Here is a 27,533-nt window from a genome sequence, read left to right as displayed (position 1 = left end):
GTGTTATCTTAGAGATTATCTATTATCAGTACACACTATAATAGTTTTTTAACTATTAATCCCATTAAAAAAAATAGCTTCAAAATATGGCTGCTTCAACATCCCTAAGCTACAAATGTGTTAATCAGTACCTCTGATACAACCTCTGTAAGATAATCATGTTCAAACTATACTTGCTGATTTTACTAGAAGTAGGCTTAGAAAAAGAAAATGACCTTGTTCTAAAATTAATTATAAAATGAACCAATGTGAAACACTGTAGGATTATAAGAAATTTATCCCAATTTAATACTGAAAAGCTGATAAAATACATTTAGATAAATTTAAAAATTCCCTCTAACTTGAAAGTAACACTTACCAAAGACATTTTCTTATCTTGGAAAAAAGAATACGTGATGGCCACAGATGGTGAAAGTGAGTTGGCTTTATTTTCCAGCACCAAACTTTTCTTCTGCTCTTCCTGTAGTTCTGTGCTTGAAAAGAGGTCTGTCTACACAATTTTAAATGCAGCACAAATGATCAAAATAATATCAATATAATGACAGAATATAAACATGATCAGTAGCTATTAAGGAAAAAAATAACATAACCTTCAAGGAACAGCCCCAAATTCTCCTTTTATGAGAGGCCCAAAAAAGTTGTTTTCTTTTTACATATTGATTTTTAAAAGTAAAATAGGCTACAGTGAATAAATTTTGAATAAATATTTGTAATAGCAAGCATGGTTACAGAACTAAAAATTCCTAGTCTTCTCCTTAAGTCAAAAAGAGAGAATACAGATGAACTATAACGTCGACCGCTCTGCTTCTAAATTAGTCCCCTAATCCCCTGGAAGTGAATAGTGAGTAAATAAACGAAGCTTTAATTTCTATCTATGTTTGAAAGTAAGATAATTTATTAATCCAAAACACAGTACTTATTCAAGTTTTAAAACAAAACCTCTCAACAAAATAAACAGACATATGCAGCCTTGACAACTACTTTAGTATCTTAATTATGTAACTAGTGGGTATCAGTGGGGACAGGGATGGGGTAAGGGGCCCGATAGGGAAAGGAGGTTAAGAGGTACAAAGTACTGGGTATAAAGTAAGTCACAAGGATGTAATATACAGCACAGGGCAAATAACCAGTATTTTATAATAACTTTGGAGTATCATATATAAAAATATTGAATCACTATATTATACATATGAAACTAATACTGTAAGTCAACTATACTTAATTTTAAAAATTGGTAACTAATACGTTTTTATAACTGATTTAATATAGAAACTATCCAAATTCATTTTCTAAGTGTCCAGCATAGAAATTAAAATGAAGGGAGAAAATGCTGCTTTTGAAGCATGTTTTAAAATCATCCAAAAAAAGTTTATTCCCTCAGAGCTCCAGTAAACCATAGTATTTTACCTGAACACTATTTATTTGACAGAAATGTCTGATGACTTCCAACAGAGGGGCCAACATCATAGCTTTGCCTTCAGAAACACCATCGATCCTTTTCACATTTTCAACTGTAGTAGGCCTATCATTTTAAAAAATTAAAAAGTCAAGAAACCACTGAAACATTACTACTCCAGCAACAAAGCTGATAGATATTTAGCTTCATACTGATACTCAATAAACATATATTAATGTTTGTTCCAGAAACCAAAAACAATGTATAAAACAAGGAATCAGGTTTTGAGTCTTAGAGGACAACTAAGAGGCTAAGAAACTCAAAAGAAAATTTCATTACTTCCAAAGTTTTTATCTGTAACAATAAACTTGCTAACTACTTCAGGCTTTCAATATTTCTTATTGTGTCCAATATGAAGAAAATGTCTGATGCCTTCATTCTAAAAATCTGCCAATCTAATGATTACTATTTTTCCTTTAAATATCTTCACTTAATATTACAATGTGGTCTTTGAATATGTATTTTTAATGAAATAATTATTATAAAATACATGCAGTATGTAATATTATTAGAAAATTCTTCTCTAAAGTAACATCTCTTCGATGAAATTTTGTAGCAACAGAAACAATTTTTGAAAAGGAAGAATAAAAGATAAGTACAATTACCAAGCAACTATTTTTTGGAAATAATTTCTTCTAAATATTTACTGACCACCTGATCATTAAGCATTGTGCTAGGTGCTTTGGAAGACACAAAAAGATGAGGAATGTAACATCTTTATCAGAGTTTAAAATCTAGAGGACACAATACATGAATACCAATAAAAACAAAACCATAAATAAAGCATGATATAGTAAGTGCCACAGAATCATCTTTTAAATTTACATTTAAAAGTCCTTTATGAATTCCAGAGAGAAGAATCACTTTGATGATAAGAACATAGAGGGCTTCATCAAGCAAATAATAATGTCAGATCTTAAAGGATTTCCTAAAAGGAGTTTTGGGGAATCAAGGGAACTACAAAGCAGAAGCAACACTGTAAATAAGTATATGGAAGCTGAAAAGGAGACTTAAACAAATGTTGAACAATCTAGGTAAGATAAAGCATCAAAACTCTGTGACTCAGATGGAAAAGTAGGTTTAAATCTATAAATGTAAGGCCTTGAATTGTGAGCTAAATAAGTTAAGATGCAGTCTTGAAACTTCAAAATAACCCAAAGGCTCATTTAATATAGTAAATATTTTAAGAGCCTCTTTTGTGTCCTGTATTTATATGCATTCAGAAGAACCATGATATTTACTTCTTTTCGTAGAGAGGGAACAAATCCTATTTGATGGTCACCAATCCTAAATCTGTAAATTGGGCAGATAATCTTTTAAGCTATAAGTGATTTGTCAAAATTATATTAAATTCCCCGGTGGCTCAGACAGTTAAGAGTCTGCCTGCTATGCAGGAGGCCCGGCTTTGATCCCTGGGTCGGGAAGACCCCCTGGAGAAGGAAACGGCAACCCACTCCAGTATTCTTGCCTAGAAAATCCCATGGACGGAGGAGCCTGGTGGGCTACAGTCCATGGGGTCGCAGAGAGTCAGACACGACTGAGCGACTTCACTTTCACTTTCTTTTAAGTTAAGACTGAGAAACTAGTTAAAAGTAAAGCATGGTAAAGAATGATTAATTTGTTATTCATATATCAGATGAGACAGAGAGAGAGAGAGACTGTTAAAAGAGAAACTAATTAGAGGCTTTTACAATAGTTCAAAGGTAATGGTCTGAACTACCACGCTGTCACTAAAAAAATGAAGAAAAGCATAAACGGATTACACAAGGAACAATTAAACAAAAAAGTCTAAAAACTATATAATAAAAGATGGGGCTATATGTTAGAAGAGTAAAAGTAACATCAGGTATTAAAGAGGCATGATGAGGAACATGATAGTATGACTAACAAAATTAAGGAATTCAGAAAGTAGAGTTCTGGTATTTGCATGAAATGCACATATGGGGGGTTGGTGGGTAATGTGTTAAGATTTTACAACATATCCTGGTCTGACTGCTGAAAACAGCTGGTTTCATGTAGAAATGTAGGACTAAAGCTCAGTGAAGAGATCACTGGCATCAACATTGGAGATGTGGGAACCACTTCTCAGATGTGACTGCTGGAGAAATAGTCATGATACCACTTAATGATATATTTCACAAATCTATTATGTTAAAAAAAAATAAGTTAAAATATGTAAATAGTTTACCTCATTTTGGCCATATCCACCAATATTTTATTTGTTGCCAGAATAGCCGGAGGAACATCCATTGTATTGGCATGTTTCTGCCTAGCTGCTACCAATTCGCCATATAATGCAGTCTGAACAAAAAGCAAATAAACAACATCTGTTTAAATGTGCTTAGAAAAATCCAGTCCTTTTATTTCAGAGCTTCAGATGTTACATTTCGTCCTAGGATGAAAAAATAAACTGAACTGTATCTTAGCCTCTTTGTTAAAGAACAATTTTTAAAATACTGGCAAGAGAATTTTAAGCATGCTTAGATTCATAACTATCTTCTCAAAAAATAACTGCCTTTCTACAAAAGTCATACCTGAGTCTCCTGCTCTTGAGCTGAAATAACAGGTTCTGAGGACTTGTAATATTTTCCTGGTGATGACACTATGATGCTAAAACAATTAAAAGAAAATTAATAACAAAAACTTTTCTTTCTCCAAGTTCACTTTTTATTTCGCCTTCCAAATGAGAATATCTTTCCAAATCAACATTAACACTTGTATGTCGTAATAGCAGTAAGGTAACTGTTACTTAAATGACAGCCTAGATTTTAAACATTTTGGATCAAATACATACATTATAAAGGTAAAGTTAAAACTGTAATCTGAGTTCATCACAAAACTGGTGTAATTAAGAAGAGCATTTGCCTCCTCCTCAATCAAATTCATTGAAAGAAAATACTCCTTTATCCACACTGAAGTAAAATAAGATGTTTTTAAACCAAGAGGAATACAATCTATAATCCTTCTTGTGACAGCACTGTTAATAATTTATAAATTTATAATAATTTTTGGTCGCTGAGGAAAATTAGCATGGATTTAATTAAATTATTCACAATTTTCTTCAAAATCAAACTAACAAAAATAAGCCAGAAGGTGTAATTTTGCCTTTGACTCCTTAAAAGAAGACTTCAAAACACCCAATTAGCAAATATATGAAAGGTGTTAGGCAGCACATTAGATGGAACACCAACTTCTACAAGAGGCATTTCTCACCGATAAATTACTTATAAAGAGGAAAAGTTATAAAAATGAAATTGTATGGAACAGCATATGTAAAACATGTCAATTATAAAGAGGAAAAGTTATAAAAATGAAATTGTATAGAATAGGATATGTAAAAGATGTCAAAGTTAAATAAATTTCTGCTTTTAAGGGTGAAAGAGAAGAACATGCTTGGTATTTAAGAAATGCTTATAAATTTCCCCGGTTGCAAGGGCTCAACATCTACAGCATAAAGACTTCAATTTTAACATTATCAGATCCTATCACTAAAACAGATCTGAACATGAGGAAAGACAACTCCAGTTCAAAGAATTAGTCATATCAGATTACTCAAGACAATTATAAATTTGTTTGAAGTAATATATTTACTTTTATCTTAGTATATATGGAAATCTTTATACACTAATAGACTGTTTGCAAATTGTTACCTTAAATTGGTTCTCAGAAAAATTTTGTTATCATATATACTGGCAAAATTCTGGCTAATATACCCCTGAAGCAGAAATACATGTGGAAGATGTTTGATAGAAAACATTTTGCCTTTGAATGCTATTACAATTATACAGAAGGGCTTCCCTGGTGGCTCAGTGGTAAAGAAGCCACCTGCTGAGGCAGGGGACATGGGCTTGATCCCTGGTCCGAGAAGACCTCACATGCCATGGAGCAACTAATCCCATGTGCCACAATTATTGGGCCGGGGCTCTAGTGTAGAGCCCGCGCCCTGCAGCGAGAAGCCAGCGCAATGAGGGGCTCACACACCGCAGCGAGAGGAGAGCCTCCGCAGCCATGAAGACCCAGCACAGCCAAACATAAACAAAACTAGGAAAGAAAGTGCACAGAAGAGAAATTCAAAATATATCATGAATGTCATCAAAGAGGTAAGTGAAGATCCTACACCCATGAATCAAGAAGAGATTGCTATACATGGTTCAACAAAGACGACAGAGGATGAGAAATAGTTCTTAAAAATTAAAATTCTGATAACTAAAACTGAAATCTCACTAGATGTGTTAGTCGCTCAGTCGTGTCTGACTCTTTGTGAGCCCATGGGCTGTGGTCCGCTAGGCTCCTTTGTCCATGGGATTCTCCAAAGGCAAGAATAGCCTTTCCCTTCTCCATGGGAACTTCCCAACCCAGGGATCAAACCCAGGTCTCCTGCATTGCAGGCAGATTTTTTACCAAATGATCCACCAGAGAAGCTTCTTACTAGATGGGAGGGAATACAAAGGCAAGAAACTCTCCAAGAAAATAAACAAATGAAAACAGATTGAAAATTGGATAAATTAAAAATTAGTAATAGGAACATTAAAAATCAAGAAAACAAAGAAGATAATTAAGGGAGCAGTGGTCATAGTAACAGTTTGCCTTAGCATACAGTATTTGAGCATATATAATAAAAACAAATTATTTATATGACCAAAACCTGAAACATAATTTTGTTCCAGGGAAGCAGAGGGATTGAAGGTAAGGAAATGAGGGAAGTGGATATGGGAAACAAGCCTTAGTTTACCATTACAGGATATAAGCAGAAAATTTCTAAAATCAGTTAAGTCAAAAAACAGTAATCTAAGCATGTCAAAAATATGCAGGCAACCTCACACCTGTCAGAATGACCATCATCAAAAGTCTATGGATAACAAATGTTGAAGAGAATGCAGGGAAAAGGAAATCCTTGTACAATGCTGGTGAGAATGTGAACTGGCGCAGCCACTACAGAAAACAGTATGGAGGTCACTCAAAAAACTAAAATTAGAGTTGCCATATGATCCAGCAACTCCACAACTAGGTACACAGCCAGAAAAAAGCCAAAACACTAATTCAAAGATACATACATGCCCGTGTTCACTATTTATAACAGCCAAGATATGGAAGCAACCCAAGTGCTCATCAACAGACAAATGGGGAAAACAGTGTGGAGATTCCTTAAAAAACTGGAAATAGAACTGCCATATGACCCAGCAATACCACTTCTGGGCATACACACTGAGGAAACCAGATCTGAAAGAGACACGTGCACCCCAATGTTCATCGCAGCACTGTTTATAATAGCCAGGACATGGAAGCAACCTAGATGCCCATCAGCAGATGAATGGATAAGGAAGCTGTGGTACATATACACCATGGAATTTTACTCAGCCGTCAAAAAGAATTCATTTGAACCAGTCCTAATGAGATGGATGAAACTGGAGCCCCTTATACAGAGTGAAGTAAGCCAGAAAGATAAAGAACATTACAGCATACTAACACATATATATGGAATTTAGAAAGATGGTAACGATAACCCTATATGCAAAACAGAAAAAGAGACACAGAAATACAGAACAGACTTTTAAACTCTGTGGGAGAAGGGGAGGGTGGGATGTTTCAAAAGAACAGCATGTATACTATCTATGGTGAAACAGATCACCAGCCCAGGTGGGATGCATGAGACAAGTGCTCGGGCCTGGTACACTGGGAAGACCCAGAGGAATCGGGTGGAGAGGGAGATGGGAGGGGGGATCGGGATGGGGAATAAGTGTAAATCTATGGCTGATTCATATCAATGTATGACAAAACCCACTGAAATGTTGTGAAGTAATTAGCCTCCAACTAATAAAAAAATTTAAAAAAAAAAAAAAAACAGACAAATGGGTAAAAAAGATGTGGTGTATAGATATACAACAGACTATTACTCAGCCATAAAAAGAATGAAATTCTGCTATCTGCAACAACATGGATGGACCTAGAGAAAGAGAATATTATCTGTAATGAAGTAAGTCAGAAAGAGAAAGACAAATACTGGATGATATCACTTATGTGCTAAGCCTGCCAGGCTCCTCTGTCCATGGTATTCTCTGGAGTGGGTTGCCATTTTCTCCTCCAGGGAATCTTCCCAACCCAGGAATCGAACCCATGTCTCTTACATCCCCTGCATTGGCAGGTGGGTTCTTTACCACTAGTGCCACCTGGGAAGCCACAATATCACTGTATGTGGAATCTAAAAAATAAGAAAATGAATGTATATAGAAAAGTCACAGGCTTTATACCAAAGGGAAGAGGGAGGAGGGGAGGGGCTAATTTAGGGGAATGGGATTAAAAGTTATAAACTACTATGTTTAAAAATAAATAAGCAACAAGGATAGCACAAGGAATTGTAGCCATTATCTTGTAATAACTTTTAATGGAGTATAATCAGTAAAAATACAGAATCACTATGCCATACACCTGAAGGAAGTGAAAGTCGCTCAGTTGTATCCAACTCTTTGCAACCCCATGGACTATACAGTCCATGGAATTCTCCAAACTATATTGTAAACCAACAATACATCCATTTTATAAAAAAGGAAAGATGAGTTATTGAAAACAATAGCCCTCTCTCTTAGCCTTTTCCCCACTTTTTCAGCCTTTCAAAGAGAAATGTACAATAAAAATAAAATATATGTTGAAAAGGGAATTTTTTTAAAAAGAGAAATATGGAGGCCAATTGCTTCTATAAAACAGAACATGGGTTTGAGAAGGGTGTGAACTTATGCTTTGTTATACGTCTTTAAGTGCCAATCAACTTTTAAAAAATTCACATGTATTATTTTGATGAAAATTCAAATGAAATTTAAAATAATAGTTATTGATATATAAGCATCATTATCATTTCTGTACACTAAGCGTGTACATTAAAATTAACTACTGGACCACTCCACAGGTATCTCAAAGTTGGGTTTGTCTATCACTAAAACTCCTAAGTTAACTTCATCTCCTAAACATACAACCCTTCAAACCTGGCTTCCTCTTACAAGGCTCAGTGAAGGAAATGGCAGCACTTACCCTACTCTCAAAGACAGAAATCCAAGTGTCACAGTCAAGTCCTCCATTTTTATCAACCCGTATCTGTTCAGTCGCTGAGTCCTAACAATTCCATCTCCTAAATATCTCACAAATCTCTTCACTCCACGCCTACTGCCACTTCCCTTGACTAATCTAACATCACCGCCTGCAAACGGCACACCAACAGCCAGCCTTTCTACTTGTGTCTCCACAATGCTGCTCCTCCTGCAATCCATACCCTCCACAGTCAGAGTCATCAACCACAGGTCAGCAAGCTAGGGTGCTCGGGCCAAATCTGTCTGTTCTGGCAAAGTTTATAGCTAAGAATGGCTTCTGTACATTTTTTTAAAGCTTAAAAAAAATCAAAAGAACATTTTGTGACATGTGAAAATTAAATGAAACTCAAATTTCAGTGTCCCTAAATAAAGTTTTATTGGAAAAGAGCCCTGCTCATTCATTTTCATATCATTCATGGCTGCTTTGAGGACGTAACGGCAAAGCAGTGTAGTTGAGACAGAGATCAAGTGAAAAGTTAAAGTCGCTCAGCCGTGTCCGACTCTTTGCGACCCCATGCACTATCCAGGCCAGAATACTGGAGTGGGTAGCCGTTCCCTTCTCCATGGGATCTTCCCAACACAGGGATCGAACACAGGTCTCCCACACTGCAGGCAGATTCTTAACCAGCTGAGCCAGCAGGGAAGCTCAAGAATGTCAGAGCAGGTCACCTCTCCCTTCTCCAGGGGATCTTCCTGACCCAGGAATGAAACCAGGGTCTCCTGCATTGCAGGCGGATTCTTTACCAGCTGAGTTACCACGGAAGCCCACCTGGCCCTCAAAGCCTAAACTACTTCCTATCTGACCCTTCATAGAAAATGTTTGTCAACACCTGTCCTCAGTCATAAATTTGATTATGTCACTGCCCTGCTGAAAACCCTTCCTTGGCTCCAACTGCCTTTATGATCAAATGGAGTACTTGAAAGGAACTGGATATTCTTGCTGTTGTTGTTGTTTAGTCGCTCAGTTGTGTCCAAATCTTTGCGACCCCGTTGACTATAGCCTACCAGGGATTTTCCAGGCAAAAATATTGGAGTAGGTTGCCATTTCCTTCTCCAGGGGATCTTCCCGACCCAGGGATTGAACCCACGTCTCCTGATAGCAGGCAGATTCTTTCACCACTGGGCCACCTGGGAAGCCCACCAGATCCTCAAGACCCTGTTCAATTCTCCAGCCCTAAATTCTACCATTCCCTTGCTTCCCTCTCCCAGGGAACTGCTAGCAAACTGCTAAGCTCCTCAATCACTTCATAACCTCTCCTGCTTTCAGGGTTTAATGTGTGGGCCATTCCTCTGCTTAGAAAGCATTTCCTCACTTCACCTAACTTTTACTAAGCTCAAGAGTCACTTCCAAAGTATGTTTCCAAAGTGCCACAACCCTGGATTGTAATTTTCTGTTCCCTCATCTGTATATCCCACTAGAATACAAACTCTGGGAGGGCCAGCAACTCTCCACTCAATCCCAGGGCCTAAGTTAGTCCGTGGCACCAAGAAGTCGTCACAGGGAATGTTTAAGTGAATAAATGCTTCAGCATATTGAATGGGTTTCTTGTTTTGCACAGTCCTTAAACCTTTTGTTTACATGAAACACAGTAATCACATATGACATATCCAATCAAAAAGAAATCATTTGGTGTGGAAGACTGATATCATAGTAAATGTTTCTATAAGCTCCAAAGCAATATTATCGAAGTGAGCATACCATTTAGAGAACAAACCATTTTCTTTCACTTGATATGTATGTAAATATAGTCCACTTAACCTGTGCACATGTCCTAACAAGTTTTTAAATTCTCCATTTTCACACCTTCTATAATTCTGTACATTCTCCACACTTTTAAGTCAGAAAGACAAATATTATGCTTGAAAGCACAATAGATGCATCACCTTAATATCCACCATTGTACGTTGCAGTAAGATCTCTTTCTTGAAAATGAAGTGGGAATATATATATTTCATACAAATTATAATGAAATAGTATATAGATGCTAAAGGTTAACAAATACAGATATGAAAATCACCTCTGCTATTGATTTATGCTCTTAACAAGTTAGTTAACTTAACCCTTAAGTCTCTTCAACTGTAAAATGGGGATAAAGAATAGTGGCTAACTCATAGGTTGTTGTACACATTAAATGAGATAGTACATTTAGCACAAGCCTGGCAAACAATAATACCCAGAAGTGTTAGCTCTTAATAGTAAAACTATAATTTTATAAGTCTGCCTTAATAATTATAATACTGGAGGCTTATGTTTTAACTTCTTTCTGCCAATGAAATAACCCAACATCTGATAGAGCTTTCTCTCTAGGAAAGAAAGAGAAGAACTGCTAACAGTGATTATAGAGAATAAAATGTGAATTCTGTACCTGTTTTTAGGACTCTTACTCCCAGAAGAAATTTTATCATGTGCTTTGTAAGAATACATCTGATCCAAGTTAAACTGCTTTTAAACATATAAAGATCCATTAAAAAAAAAGAGAGAAGTTTCAGAAATCTTTTAAATATGAAGAAAATAAAATGCAAAATGTTATGATGATCATTTTTCCTCTGACTAAACACCTCATCGAAGAAATCAGCTGAAAATAAGCTCATAAATTATCAGCTTTTGGGTTCTAAAGACAGTTGGAAATACAATATAATATCCCATTCCTTCCAAATCTACAGAAAATATGTGATCAAAAGAATTTTTAGAGGCATAGCAAGAGCCAAAGTCATAAAAATGATTTAATTACATTCTGGATACTTTAATAAAGCAGAAAAAGTTCACCAGAAAATTTAATTCATTTGTCCATCACCCCATCACCCTAGTATTCTAATTAGTGGAAGTCTGCCTGTGGATAAGTATTTAATCTGTAATAGTTGCCTAAGATCTAAAACAAAGCAGGAAAATGTGTGTGTGTGTAACTTTAATGAGAACATTCAACCAAAAGTATCATAATTGCTAAGGAAAAAAAGACTCCAAACAAAATGAGTTATGAAGTAGGCATAAAAGAAAAAGAAAGTTACTTGCTCAAATACTTCTAACTGTTCTATTAATCCAAGAAATCATATATTGCATATTTTATTCTGTTCATATCATTTCTCTCTCCAAATTTTATGTCTTGCTATATATGGCATTTTCCTCTTTAATTTGAGTGGAAATGCAATGGAAATAAAAATTAAAATAGAAATTGCATCAATGAAGAATAAAATAAATAAGAAACATCTCTAACAAAAACAAACCTTCTCTGAAGTTAATTTAACTGGTACTTGATCAGAGACATGTTCCTCAGTGCCTGAAGATACAGCTCTAGAACTGAAAAGTAATAAAATTATCTCAAATGTTAAAATGTAATTATTTAATATATGAATCATCACACCTCTACTCTTAGAGAGGCAGATGAGATTATATTACTCTTTTAGAACTGAGGATGCTTTTAAATTAATTCCCCACCACCCCGAAAGAGCTTAAGCTTTCTAAAGTTTTTTAAGTTTTAAAGTAAAATTGATAATCTAATGCACAACACCGTGATTAGTCAGTAATACTGTATTATAAACTTCAGAGTCGCTAAGAGACTAAATCTTAATTGTTCTCTACACAGAAGAGTTATGTGCAAGTAATGAGTTATGTACTATTGCCATCATCTCAGCTCAGTTCAGTCGCTCAGTCATGTCCGACTCTTTGCAACCCCATGCAGCACACCAGGCCTCCCTGTCCATCACCAACTCCCGGAGTTTACTCAAACTCATGTCCATCAAGTTGGTGATGCCATCCAATAATCATAGTGTAATATGTAAATGTATCAAACCAATACTTGTACACTTCAAACTTACACAGTGTTATATTTCAATTATATCTCATTTTTTTAAAAAAAGAAAAAAACTGAAAAATGATCAATAATTTAGAAGTACTATAAAGTAGGCAACAACACATGTATTCCTTTCCCATCTTCTATATAGAAGAAGGAAATATGGCATATGGATTCTTCCACATTGATCTCAATGCTGCTTCTTTTATTTATTTTTAATTATAGTTGATTTACAAGATTGTGTTAGTTTCAAGTGTACAGTGAAGTGATTCTGTTCTACACATATATACGTATAAATCTACATTCTTTTTCTTTCCTGATTCTTTACCATTACAGTTAATTACAAGATATCAATTACAGTTCCCTTTGCTATATACTTCTTTAATCAACAGGAAAGCAGCTTTCTAAATAGTATAGTCAACTACTTCGTATACACTAAGAACACCTTCTGAGTGTTCTATGATTTATTTCTCCCTACTGACGGCCACCTCCAAACACTAAAAGAGGCATGCAAAAATGATTTTATTCATTTCACCCCATGTGGTGCCTGCAAATTGGCATAAAATGAATCATAAAAACCTGAAAGTTTAAAAGAAAAAATGAAAAATGAACCTTGGTAGAAAAACTTTCCTTGGACACAATTCTTCATTGGCTTGAAGGTAAAGTCTCTGAGGAGATTCTGTTTTGGCTTTAGCAAACCAGTTTCTACCCTATTGAACACAAGAAGACTCTTTTTAATGCACAGTGAGAATATGAAATCAAACAGGCAGACTTCTGCATGGTTTACCTTTTCTGTAAGGGTGCAAATCTTTACGTATTTGCTATACCCAGGAACTTCTGCCAAGAATCCCTCAATGATGAGCTGACGGGAAAGAGCCTTCCACCAAGTCTCAGTGTGGCCCTTGCCAGTACCAAAGACGCTGTGGCTGCGGTATCTATCTTCAAGACGCTGAGAATTCTGAAATTGGGAATAAAACTTCAAGTGTTTATTTCATTAAACAGGAGAAGTAAAACACAACACCATCTACTGATTCTTTGGCTTTAATACTTAAGTTTCAGCTTTAAAAACCCATGGAATTTTTATACCCATCCTACTTGCTCTGAATACCTAACTCACACACACACACAAAAAAAACCACTTAAAATAGTGTTCCTTTTCTGCTTAAAAAAAAAATGGCGGGAAATTTCATATAAAAATCACAAGCATTTCCCAATGCATAGGTACTTACTAGCTTTTTGATATGGGGCAAGTTGGTTACTTAACTTACCCATGTTTCTATTTCCTTGGCTGCTATATAAGTATAATAACAACTCCAATCTCTTGGGGATGTTGTGAAGATTAAGTCAGTAACCAGGACAGGACAGAGCCTGGCTCCATGATACTAACTTTCTTTTTATGAGCTAACAGCTGAGCCTTTAACTTAACCTGCATTCCTTAACATAAAAGTAAAAGCCCTGACTCGGTCAGCATCTAGTCAGTTTTCCTGGAACACTTGGCATTCTACACCTGCTGGGGGCTTACCTTTATAGTAGGAGATTCTATTGCTTGCAAACTAATAACACTAAAGGTATTAAGGTGCCTGACCAGTACTTATTAGCAATCTGGACTCTAAAAATCATTCCTCTAGTCTTCCCTTTCATAAGGAGAAAACACTGTTAAGTGAATGAACACATTTACTAGTATGAAGTAAGAAGATGCTCTTCTAATCAGTAGGGGTAACTGTCTCTTCCCCTTATGAGCAATAATCACTGTGAATACTGTGTGTGGTGTGAATAAATTTACACTGCCTTGTTTCCATGGCAATCCCCACACAGAAAATATTTCTGCTCTTCAACACAGAGCATTTTGTCTTAAAGGAACCATATTCCTTTTTCAACTAGAAATCCAAATGTACCCAAGTAACATTTTTGTAAAGTCAGAATACTTTTTAGCAACAAATGTCTAACAATTTTTTCCTCTGTGCGAGGCATCTTCCATTTATTACGTATATGTTCCAGTTAACTTAATTTTCCAGGTTAACCCACAGACGAAGGAAACTGCTAAGCATGAGAAAGCTGCTATAGAGGACATGGGGATTTGGGCACTGATTTTTACGGAGCACACAATTTTACACACACATTGTAACCAACCATAAACCTTTCTTCTAGTACCTCTAGATCATTCAACTTAAAAATACAAATTTAAAACTGCATGTGAACAGCATAATAAAACAGAAACAGCCCTAGAACAGCAGTTAGGAAAGCTGTCATTCATCCTGCTTCTGATACAAAGCCGACCTGAGGCAGTTCATTTAACTTCTGGGCTTTTGTATCAACCATTGTGTAATAAGGTGGTAGAGTTAAACAATCGTTATTCTCTAATAAGAGTCTTTACTTCTATGGGGCAACATCTCAAAAATGGAAATTATCAACCCATTCTTTCCCTTTAAAAAGCAGGTTGGAACTTAAAAGGTTTTGCACAACAAAGGAAACTATAAGCAAGGTGAAAAGACAGCCTTCAGAATGGGAGAAAATAATAGCAAATGAAGAAACAGACAAAGGATCAATCTCGAAAATATACAAGCAACTCCTGCAGCTCAATTCCAGAAAAATAAATGACCCAATCAAAAAATGGGCCAAAGAACTAAACAGACATTTCTCCAAAGAAGACATACAGATGGCTAACAAACATGAAAAGATGCTCAACATCACTCATTATCAGAGAAATGCAAATCAAAACCTCAATGAGGTACCATTACACGCCAGTCAGAATGGCTGCTATCCAAAAGTCTACAAGCAATAAATGCTGGAGAGGGTGTGGAGAAAAGGGAACCCTCTTACACTGTTGGTGGGAATGCAAACTAGTACAGCCGCTATGGAGAACAGTGTGGAGATTTCTTAAAAAATTGGAAATAGAACTGCCATATGACCCAGCAATCCCACTTCTGGGCATACACACTGAGGAAACCAGATCTGAAAGAGACACGTGCACCCCAATGTTCATCGCAGCACTGTTTATAATAGCCAGGACATGGAAGCAACCTAGATGCCCATCAGCAGATGAATGGATAAGGAAGCTGTGGTACATATACACCATGGAATATTACTCAGCCATTAAAAAGAATTCATTTGAATCAGTTCTAATGAGATGGATGAAACTGGAGCCCATTATACAGAGTGAAGTAAGCCAGAAAGATAAACACCAATACAGTATACTAATGCATATATATGGAATTTTAAAAGATGGCAACGGTAATCCTATATGCAAAATAGAAAAAGAGACACAGATGTCCAGAACAGACTTTTGGACTCTGTGGGAGAAGGCGAGGGTGGGATGTTTTGAGAGAATAGCATTGAAACAAGTATACTATCAAGGGTGGAACAGATCACCAGCCCAGGCTGGATGCATGAGACAAGTGCTCAGGGCTGGTGCACTGGGAAGACCCAGAGGGATGGGATGGGGAGGGAGGCGGGAGAGGGGATCGGGATGGGGAACACATGTAAATCCATGGCTAATTCATGTCAATGTATGGCAAAAACCACTACAATATTGTAAAGTAATTAGCCTCCAACTAATAAAAATAAAAAATAAAAGCAGGTTGGAAAAATCAGGGTACTAAATGATGCATCAAGGAATGTGGAAACCTACTAACAAATGGATGTGTGTTAGAATAAAGACAATCATATCCCCAATCTTTAAACCACTATCAGGCTTCCCAAGTGGCTCAGTGGTAAAGAATCCACCTGCCAATGAAAAGGAGACTCAGAAGACACAGTTTTCGACCCCTGGGTTGGGACGATCCCCTGGAGGAGAAAATGTCAAACCACTCCCATATTCTTGCCTGAGAAATCCCATGGACAGAGGAGCCTGGCGGGCCACAGTCCATGGGGTCATAAAGAGTCGGGCACGACTGAGTAACTGAACACACACACATGCTATCATGATACAGAAAACAAACTTGCCACTTCTCTGAATTAACTTCTTTAAAAAAAATCACAGTTGCTTGTTGTGGAGGTTCCTCTTGCTGGGAATGCCACATTCCCCTCCACGCCTTCTTCCCTTGATCCGTCTCTGAGTGCACAAATCTACTGTTAGTGTCCACACAATGGAAAAACGACTCTAGTTTTGCAGCTACTAACCACCACTCTCTCTTCAGAATTTGAATAGTACTTTAACCTATTCATTTGCTCCTCATCTCTTTTCATGCTGCTATACACTTATTTCTTCTCAAGTAACATCTTCCATACTGGATGGTAAGTTTCATCTAATTTCACTTTGAATTCCCCACAAAACAGAGTACAGTGCCTCACACAAAAATAGATGTTTAGGTTCTTCCATGACAGTCCAGTGGCTAGGACTCCACACTTGCGTTTCCTGGGGCAGAGGTTCAATCCCTGGTTGAGGAACTAAGACCTCTCACGCCCCTGAGGCACAGCCACACACACACACAACAAAGATGTTTAATAACTAGCAGAAAAAAAAAAAAAAAAACCAAAAAACAATTATAAACTCTTCACTCCTGAGGTTTTAATTTTCCTGTGTTCTTAAAGTACAAAGTTCATAGTCTCTGTCTATATTAACAATTTTTTCCTTTTGCCTCTTTCCCAGTCCCTTCAAGTCAAAGAAGTTCACAGCTACCATTTCAGGGCTTAAAAAAGTCATTTCTGGAACTGCTGTTCTACGTGAACAATCAAGCCAAAATATAAAGTAAAGATCATTATCTCTAGGCATATATATCAATCTGATAAAATAACTTGTCCAGAAAATTAAATGGATAACCCTCTCCTGCTAGAAAGTTTGAAAATTATAAAGAGTGATTAAAACTAACAATGGTTTTCCAATAGCTGCATATAGTCAAAGCATCTTCTATCAAGTGTTCTCTAATTCTGGGGCCATGATAAGGTTCAACACTTTAATAATATGATCAGGAAAGAGGTTTCACTTAATCTCCTAATTATGCAAATTGATCACTGTATCTGTTTTCTAATCTGTAAAAATTAAGATAACTGCATATCTTAATACTATTCACAAAGGTGTTGAAAGATTTTTGGAAATCTCTTTATATGGTGAGCTAGACCCCCTAAAACAAATTTCCTTAGGCAACGTTTCTACTATTTATTTTCCAACAAAACTTATGCTTTAAAAATAAAATTTCCTGGTGTACTGGAATAAACCTAAGGGATGGGATGGGGAGGGAGGTGGGAGGGGGGTTCAGGATGGGGGACACATGTACACCCGTGGCTGATTCATGTCAATGTATGGCAAAACCACTACAGTATTGTAAAGTAATTAGCCTCCAAATAGAATAAATAAATTAATAAAAAAAAATTTCAAACTATTCACAAACACCTGGATGGCCTGAAAAATCATTTATACTATTTGTAAACATCTATGTAACAGAGGAAAATCATGTGTAGCTGAAATACTTGTTTTACATGTACAAATATCTCTTTAAATAAACTCAAAGAGTTTCAAGTTTAAGGTGTTTAATCATCGCACAGATAAAAATTACCTATAAAGATATTAATTTCTCCTAAATTAGGTAAGGTGGACGATTCACTAAATTCTCAAAGGAGATACAATTATAATTTTTAAAATAATATCCCAGTAGATGCCAAGATCTCTGAAATAAGAGAGAAAAAACTTGCCTTATTTTCACTGTAGTTAATGTGTATAAATTTTCGTTAAGTGGTACTTTTTAAAAAGTTTTACACCTTTCTCTAGCAAGGGTAATATAAAATTTCACAAAGAATAAACTTCTTAATTTGTAGACTCCCAGAAGAGACTGTCAGTATAAGCGGTCTGACTTGGTTTTTAAATAATAGGTGAAATCTGATCCCTCTTGCGACCAGTTCAAATTTGTCTAGGAGCCCACTTCCACTTATCTGTTGATACTGGATACTGCTGGGTTATACCAAATTAAAACAAGGCTAATTTTTACAAATTATACATTCAGCTGGGATACACAGGATTTGAGGATGACAGAGACAAAAAATTTTCATAGATCTCAATTACATTTAATCTGTTCCTTGCAACTTGAATTTTTTTATATAAAAAAATACTGCAGTACTCATAGTTGCTAGTCCAAGTTCCTCAGGCAACACTTCTACCATTAGCTTTCTAATCAAATCAAATCAAATTTTAAACTCCATGCAGAATCTAAAAATATCAGTACCTGAAGGTAACATGCTTTCAATCTTTCATTAAAAATATTTCACAACTGACTACCTTCAAAAATCTCTTTCCAAAGAGAACAAAAACTCAGAAAGTAAATATTTACATGAGATATTTAAGAATTTAACAAATAAATAAACAAAAAAATTTAACAAATAAAAAATAAATTCTAAATTATTTTCAGAATTCTACAAAGTGAGAATTTTAATCTTTTAGTATATTTTTAATAAATATACACAGTTGCAAAGGATTCTATCTCCCACTTATGTTTTTTTTTCCAACTAATATCAATATATAAAACTTAACTTTACAGACTTCTCAATCAGGAATAAAATCACATAAACAAAAGGACTACAGAAAAAGCTCCTTGGCTATAAGGGTCATGACCTACTCATATTTGTACCTGCAACTGTGAGCATAATGCTGGCACGCTAATCACTCAAAAAAAAAAAAAAAAACCAAGTAGCTGAATTAACTATTTTTTCATTAGTTAAGAAAAAGAAAACTTTCTACGAAATTTAAATGCTTCTGATAAAAAAAAGAAGAAGGAAAGAAAAAACTTACAGCCAAATATTATAACTGAACTGAGACATTTACAAAAGATCACTACAATTTTAAGTTATGCTCAAAAATTTTACTACTTTTCATGGCACCAAAAGACACAAATTTGTTCTACCTGTCCCTTGACACAATGAAAGTTAACTTTTCTTAATTATCCCAAAAAAGACCAGCCTGGGGATTCATCCGACTGCAATGTAATAAACTAAGACAGACAGCCTGGAAGCATTCTTAATGATACACACAGGTTTTGTCAAAAGTAATGAATGCAGTGCTGACCTGGAACTTAATATGACTCTTGAGTTTCTGATAACCAAAGCCAAAGTTATCATCACAAAACAGCAAACCTCTGAAGAAAAGTATAATGGGAGTAAAAGAAGACTTACAGATCCTCGGAGAAATAAAATTGGAATCCCAATGCCAAACTTTCCTCCCAAGATGGTCACAGCAGATAAGAGCTGGAATGCTTGTGGACCAAAGTCCTGTAACATATCATCTGAGTCTTCAAGGGAAAAGCAGTGATCCAATCTAAATAAAAACAATACGTGAAGAAAGTCAAGTCAAGCCATGTACCTTTAGAAATTAAAAGAGTTAGTATAATAATTAAATAAGTAAATTGTAAAAAAAAAAAAAATTCCAGTAAAAAAACATTTCAAATGTGCCAACTGCTTCAGAAACTACAAATAAAATTCAACACAGCAAAGAGCACGTGAAGTATGTAGAACATGAAATGTAACCTGTAACAGCATCACAAGTATGTCATCTTGATGTTTCTCAAACCCTAGTGCCCAAGAACCCAATTTTCACAGGAGGTACTTCGGAACAAAAACAGAAGAGAAAAAGGTTCAAGTAAGCAGAAATGTAGGGTTATAGCTTGAAGCGCTTCACTTGATCGATTGTATAAATGCTGCATTTTTGTGTTAGGTTTTGGTGGAAGAAAAAGGGTTTTATTGCCCTCACTCCCCAAAAAAGTTTTGAACTGAACAAAAAAGTCTCCTGTGCAATAAATCATTAGTTTAAAATCTAACCACTGTAAAATATGACCAAAGACGATAAACTGTTCATTTAAGACCATTTAGAAGTTAAATTCCTAAACCATCCTTCAAGCAGATTTGAAATTATCATTAATACAAATGAAAGTTCTTTACAGCACATTGAGAACAAAAGAAGTTAAGAGAAAATCTACTAACATGGTTCAACTACCTAATTCAGTTACTTTCTTTATAATAAATATCTTTGAAATAACAATAAGAATATAGTCAGTATTCTAGATATATTTGGGGGAAAAAGGTTATGCTTAGGTTTATTCTCTACAATAACTATTTTAGCAAGATACTTAGCTCATTAATTTTCTTTTCTACTGTGAGTATTTAAAGTTATCAAAATCCCATAAAGTACCACCTATGCGAGGGAGGAGCCAAGATGGCGGAGGAGTAGGACGGGGAGACCACTTTCTCTCCTACAAATTCATCAAAAGAATATCTGAACTCAGAGCAAACTTCACAGAACAACTTCTGATCGCTAGCTGAGGTCATCAAGCAGAAAAGCAGCCCATTGTCTTCGAAAGGAGGTAGGACAAAATAGAAAAGATAAAAAGTGAGACAAAAGAGCTAAGGACGGAGATCCGTCCCGGGAAGTCTTAGGCGGCATTGCTTGGGGTAGGGTCCAGGCCTGAGTGCCCTGAGGACAATCGGAGGGAGCTTCTGTGAGTTGCCAACTTGAACTGTGGGAGACCAAAAGAGACAGAGTTAATTAACTGGCCCGAACTCACTGCCGGCCGTTCGCAGAACAAAGAGACCGAGAAAATCCAGAGAAGAGCTCGCAGGCTGCGGACCGGCCCAGCCCCGCCGGAGGCAGGAGGCAGGGGGGAGGGGAAGGTCGCGGAGAGACACAGGGCGCAGGCACCCGACCGGCGCGGGCGGGGACTGGGGCTGGGGACGCGGAGGGCGGAAGGCGCGCGCACTCGACTGGCGCCAGCGGAAACTGAGACTGGGTCCGCGGAAGGGAGGGGGCGCGCCACACCTGGGGAGAGTGCGCCCACCAAGCCCCTGGCTGCCTGGACCGCTCTGACGGGGAAGGCACAGAGAGCGGGCGCAGCTTTTCGCTCCGCGCTTCTGTGGAACACCCGAGGGCTGGAACCTCGCGCAGCACGGGCCGCGCTCCATATAGAGCAGCCGGGAACCTGAGCAGCGCAGACAGAGAAAGCAGCGACAGCCCCTCCCGGCAGCGCCAGCCCGTCCCCGCGGCGCAAGCCCATCCCCACAGCGCCAGCCCCTCCCCTCAGAGCGACGGAACTAGCTACCTGAATAAGAGTCCACCTCCGCCCGCCTGTGTCAGGGCGGAAATGAGGCTCTGAAGAGACCGGCAAACAGAAGCCAAATAAACAAAGGAACCGCTTCAGAAGGGACTGGTGCAACAGATTAAAATCCCTGTAGAAAACACCGACTACACCGGAAGGGGCCTGTAGATATGGAGAAGCGTAAGCTGGAACGAGGAGCTATCTGAAACTAAGCCAAACCCACACTGACCGCAACAGCTCCAGAGAAACTCCTAGATATAATTTTACTTTTTTCTCTTTTTTTTTTCTTTTTTAATTTTTTCTTTTTTATTTTTTCTCTTTTATTTTCCTTTAAAATCCCCTATTACTCCATTACTCCTTAACTTTCATTTCCATAGATTTTTACGATTTTTTTAATTAGGGGAAAAAAATTTTTTTTTTCTTTTTTTTTTCTTTTTCTTTTTTCCTCCTTTTTTCTTCTTTTTTTTCTTTCCTTTTTCTCTTCTATTTTCTATTTTTCTTTTTCTCTTATTTTTTTAAAGTCCTCTAGTACTCCTCTGCTACTCCTTAATTTTCATTTTCAATACACTATAACCTTACAAAAAAAAAAAAAGAAGAGAAGCCCTATTTTTAAACCGAAGATTATTCTCTCCCAATCTTGACTCTCTGCTTTCTACCTCAGAACACCTCTATTTCCTCCTTTCCCCTTCTCTTCCCAATCCAATTCTGTGAATCTTTGTAGGTGACTGGGCTACAGAGAACACTCTGGGAACAGACAGCTGCGTAGATCTGTCTCTCTCCTCTTGAGTCCCCCTTTTTCTCCTCCTGCTCATCTCTATCTCCCTCCTCCCTCTCCTCTTCTTCATGTAACTCTGTGAACCTCTCTGGGTGTCCCTAACGGGGGAGAATCTTTTCACCATTAACCTAGAACTCTTCTTATCAGTGCTGCATAGTTGGAGAAGTCCTGAGACTACAGGAAGAATAAAACTGAAATCCAGAGGCAGGAGACTTAAGCCCAAAACCTGAGAACACCAGAAAACTCCTGACTACATGGAACTTTAAGTAATAAGTGACCGTCCAAAAGCCTTCATACCTACACTGAAACCAACCACCACCCAAGAGCCAATAAGTTTTAGAGCAAGACATACCACGCAAATTCTCCAGCAACGCAGGAACATAGCCCTGAACATCAACATACAGGCTGCCCAAGGTCACACCTAACACATAGACCCATCTCAAAACTCATTACTGGGCACTCCATTGCTCTCCAAAGAGAAGAAATCAAGTTCCATGCACCAGAACACTGACGCAAGCTTCCCTAACCAGGAAACCTTGACAAGCCAATCGTCCAACCCCACCCACTGGGTAAATCCTCCACAATAAAAAGGAACCACAGACCTCCAGAATACAGAAAGCCCACTCCAGATACAGCAATCTAAACAAGATGAAAAGGCAAAGAAATACCCAACAGGTAAAGGAACATGAAAAATGCCCACCAAGTCAAACAAAAGAGGAAGAGATAGGGAATCTACCTGAAAAAGAATTTAGAATAATGATAATAAAAATGATCCAAAATCTTGAAAACAAAATGGAGTTACAGATAAATAGCCTGGAAACAAAGATTGAAAAGATACAAGAAATGTTTAATAAAGACCTAGAAGAAATAAAAAAGAGTCAATTAAAAATGAATACTGCAATGAATGAGATCAAAAACACTTTGGAGGGAACCAAGAGTAGAATAACGGAGGCAGAAGATAGGATAAGTGAGGTAGAAGATAAAATGGTGGAAATAAATGAAGCAGAGAGGAAAAAAGAAAAAAGGATCAAAAGAAATGAGGACAACCTCAGGGACCTCTGGGACAATGTGAAACGCCCCAACATTCAAATCATAGGAGTTCCAGAAGAAGAAGACAAAAAGAAAGGCCATGAGAAAATACTCGAGGAGATAATAGCTGAAAACTTCCCTAAAATGGGGAAGGAAATAGCCACCCAAGTCCAAGAAACCCAGAGAGTCCCAAACAGGATAAACCCAAGGCGAAATACCCCAAGACACATATTAATCAAATTAACAAAGATCAAACACAAAGAACAAATATTAAAAGCAGCAAGGGAGAAACAACAAATAACACACAAAGGGATTCCCATAAGGATAACAGCTGATCTATCAATAGAAACCCTCCAGGCCAGAAGGGAATGGCAGGACGTACTGAAAGTAATGAAAGAGAATAACCTACAACCTAGATTACTGTATCCAGCAAGGATCTCATTCAGATATGAAGGAGAATTCAAAAGCTTTACAGACAAGCAAAAGCTGAGAGAATTCAGCACCACCAAACCAGCTCTCCAACAAATGCTAAAGGATCTTCTCTAGACAGGAAATGCAGAAAGGCTGTATAAACGTGAACCCAAAACAACAAAGTAAATGGCAACAGGACCACACCTATCAATAATTACCCTAAATGTAAATGGGTTGAATGCCCCAACCAAAAGACAAAGATTGGCTGAATGGATACAAAAACAAGACCCCTATATATGCTGTCTACAAGAGACCCACCTCAAAACAAGAGACACATACAGACTAAAAGTGAAGGGCTGGAAAAAAATAGTTCATGCAAACAGAGACCAAAAGAAAGCAGGAGTCGCAATACTCATATCAGATAAAATAGACTTTCAAATAAAGGATGTGGAAAGAGACAAAGAAGGACACTACAAAATGATCAAAGGATCAATCCAAGAAGAAGATATAACAATTATATATGCACCCAACATAGGAGCACCGCAATATGTACGGCAAACGCTAACAAGTATGAAAGAGGAAATTAACAGTAACACAATAATAGTGGGAGACTTTAATACCCCACTCACAACTATGGATAGATCAACTAAACAGAAAATTAACAAGGAAACACAAACCTTAAATGACACAATGGACCAGCTAGACCTAATTGATATCTATAGGACATTACACCCCAAAACAATCAACTTCACCTTTTTCTCAAGTGCACACGGAACCTTCTCCAGAATAGATCACATCCTGGGCCATAAATCTGGTCTTGGAAAATTCAAAAAAATTGAAATCATTCCAGTCATCTTTTCTGACCACAGTGCAGTAAGATTAGATCTCAATTACAGGAAAAAAATTGTTAAAAATTCAAACATATGGAGGCTAAATAACACGCTTCTGAATAACCAACAAATCATAGAAGAAATCAAAAAAGAAATCAAAATATGTATAGGAATGAATGAAAATGAAAACACAACAACCCAAAACCTATGGGACACTGTAAAAGCAGTGCTAAGGGGAAGGTTCATAGCATTACAGGCTTACATCAAGAAACAAGAAAAAAACCAAATAAATAACCTAACTCTACACCTAAAGCAATTAGAGAAGGAAGAAATGAAGAACCCCAGGGTTAGCAGAAGGAAAAAAATCTTAAAAATCAGGGCAGAAATAAATGCAAAAGAAACTAAAGAGACCATAGCAAAAATCAACAAAGCTAAAAGCTGGTTTTTTGAAAAAATAAACAAAATTGACAAACCATTAGCAAGACTCATTAAGAAACAAAGAGAGAAGAACCAAATTAACAAAATTAGAAATGAAAATGGAGAGATCACAACAGACAACACTGAAATACAAAGGATCATAAGAGACTACTACCAGCAGCTCTATGCCAATAAAATGGACAACTTGGATGAAATGGACAAATTCTTAGAAAAGTATAACTTTCCAAAACTGAACCAGGAAGAAATAGAAGATCTTAACAGACCCATCACAAGCAAGGAAATCGAAACTGTAATCAAAAATCTTCCAGCAAACAAAAGCCCAGGACCAGATAGCTTCACAGCTGAATTCTACCAAAAATTTAGAGAAGAGCTAACACCTATCTTACTCAAACTCTTCCAGAAAATTACAGATGAAGGTAAGCTTCCAAACTCATTCTATGAGGCCACCATCACCCTAATTCCAAAACCAGACAAAGATGCCACAAAAAAAGAAAACTACAGGCCAATATCACTGATGAACATAGATGCAAAAATCCTTAACAAAATTCTAGCAAACAGAATCCAACAACATATTAAAAAAATCATACACCATGACCAAGTGGGCTTTATCCCAGGAATGCAAGGATTCTTTAATATCTGCAAATCAATCAATGTAATACACCACATTAACAAATTGAAAGATAAAAACCATATGATTATCTCAATAGATGCAGAGAAAGCCTTTGACAAAATTCAACACTCATTTATGATTAAAACTCTCCAGAAAGCAGGAATAGAAGGAACATACCTCAACATAATAAAAGCTATCTATGACAAACCCACAGCAAGCATCACCCTCAATGGTGAAAAATTGAAAGCATTTCCCCTGAAATCAGGAACAAGACAAGGGTGCCCACTCTCTCCACTACTATTCAACATAGTGTTGGAAGTTTTGGCCACAGCAATCAGAACAGAAAAAGAAGTAAAAGGAATCCAGATAGGAAAAGAAGAAGTGAAACTCTCACTGTTTGCAGATGACATGATCCTCTACATAGAAAACCCTAAAGACTCTACCAGAAAATTACTAGAGCTAATCAATGAATATAGTAAAGTTGCAGGATATAAAATTAACACACAGAAATCCCTTGCATTCCTATATACTAACAATGAAAAAACAGAAAGGGAAATTAAGGAAACAATACCATTCACCATTGCAACAAAAAGAATAAAATACTTAGGAGTATATCTACCTAAAGAAACAAAAGACCTATACATAGAAAACTATAAAACACTGATGAAAGAAATCAAAGAGGACACAAACAGATGGAGAAACATACCGTGTTCATGGATTGGAAGAATCAATATTGTCAAAATGGCTATTCTACCCAAAGCAATCTATAGATTCAATGCAATCCCTATCAAGCTACCAACGGTATTTTTCACAGAACTAGACCAAAGAATTTCACAATTTGTATGGAAATACAAAAAACCTCGAATAGCCAAAGTAATCTTGAGAAAGAAGAATGGAACTGGAGGAATCAACCTGCCTGACTTCAGACTCTACTACAAAGCCACAGTCATCAAGACAGTATGGTACTGGCACAAAGACAGAAATATAGATCAATGGAACAGAATAGAAAGCCCAGAGATAAATCCACGAACCTATGGACACCTTATCTTTGACAAAGGAGGCAAGGATATACAATGGAAAAAAGACAACCTCTTTAACAAGTGGTGCTGGGAAAACTGGTCAACCACTTGTAAAAGAATGAAACTAGAACACTTTCTAACACCATACACAAAAATAAACTCAAAATGGATTAAAGATCTAAATTTAAGACCAGAAACTATAAAACTCCTAGAGGAGAACATAGGCAAAACACTCTCCGACATAAATCACAGCAAGATCCTCTATGATCCACCTCCCAGAATATTGGAAATAAAAGCAAAACTAAACAAATGGGACCTAATGAAACTTAAAAGCTTTTGCACTACAAAGGAAACTATAAGTAAGGTGAAAAGACAGCCCTCAGATTGGGAGAATATAATAGCAAATGAACAAACAAAGGATTAATCTCAAAAATATACAAGCAACTCCTGCAGCTCAATTCCAGAAAAATAAATGACCCAATCAAAAAATGGGCCAAAGAACTAAACAGACATTTCTCCAAAGAAGACATACAGATGGCTAACAAACACATGAAAAGATGCTCAACATCACTCATTATTAGAGAAATGCAAATCAAAACCACAATGAGGTACCATTACATGCCAGTCAGGATGGCTGCTATCCAAAAGTCTACAAGCAATAAATGCTGGAGAGGGTGTGGAGAAAAGGGAACCCTCTTACACTGTTGGTGGGAATGCAAACTAGTACAGCCGCTATGGAAAACAGTGTGGAGATTTCTTAAAAAACTGGAAATAGAACTGCCATATGACCCAGCAATCCCACTTCTGGGCATACACACTGAGGAAACCAGATCTGAAAGAGACACGTGCACCCCAATGTTCATCGCAGCACTGTTTATAATAGCCAGGACATGGAAGCAACCTAGATGCCCATCAGCAGATGAATGGATAAGGAAGCTGTGGTACATATACACCATGGAATATTACTCAGCCATTAAAAAGAATTCATTTGAACCAGTCCTAATGAGATGGATGAAGCTGGAGCCCCTTATACAGAGTGAAGTAAGCCAGAAAGATAAAGAACATTACAGCATACTAACACATATAT

The 27,533-nt window shown here is 36.8% G+C and overlaps 1 protein-coding gene across 10 annotated transcripts in view; it reads right to left on the bottom strand.

Annotated features, from left to right (window-relative positions):
• The window catches only part of WRN (WRN RecQ like helicase), a 125,491-nt gene that overhangs the window by 9,675 nt on the left and 88,283 nt on the right, over positions 1-27,533 (bottom strand). For 9 of the 10 annotated variants that reach the window (XM_043893944.1, XM_043893940.1, XM_043893945.1 and 6 more), the window contains 9 exons: positions 19,422-19,563; positions 13,111-13,281; positions 12,936-13,033; positions 11,758-11,830; positions 10,902-10,978; positions 3,991-4,066; positions 3,645-3,757; positions 1,408-1,522; positions 359-490 (listed from right to left, as the gene is read on the bottom strand). In XM_043893944.1, coding sequence (XP_043749879.1) covers positions 359-490; positions 1,408-1,522; positions 3,645-3,757; positions 3,991-4,066; positions 10,902-10,978; positions 11,758-11,830; positions 12,936-13,033; positions 13,111-13,281; positions 19,422-19,563 — 997 coding nt within the window. The remainder of the gene's footprint in view (positions 1-358; positions 491-1,407; positions 1,523-3,644; positions 3,758-3,990; positions 4,067-10,901; positions 10,979-11,757; positions 11,831-12,935; positions 13,034-13,110; positions 13,282-19,421; positions 19,564-27,533) is intronic. The other variant, XM_043893941.1, reaches the window with a different exon arrangement.

The sequence above is a fragment of the Cervus elaphus genome, chromosome 32 (assembly GCF_910594005.1).
Source record: "Cervus elaphus chromosome 32, mCerEla1.1, whole genome shotgun sequence".
NCBI classification, from domain to species: domain Eukaryota; kingdom Metazoa; phylum Chordata; class Mammalia; order Artiodactyla; family Cervidae; genus Cervus; species Cervus elaphus.
Note: the sequence above shows the minus strand (reverse complement) of the source record. Positions and strands in the feature narration are given on the sequence as shown.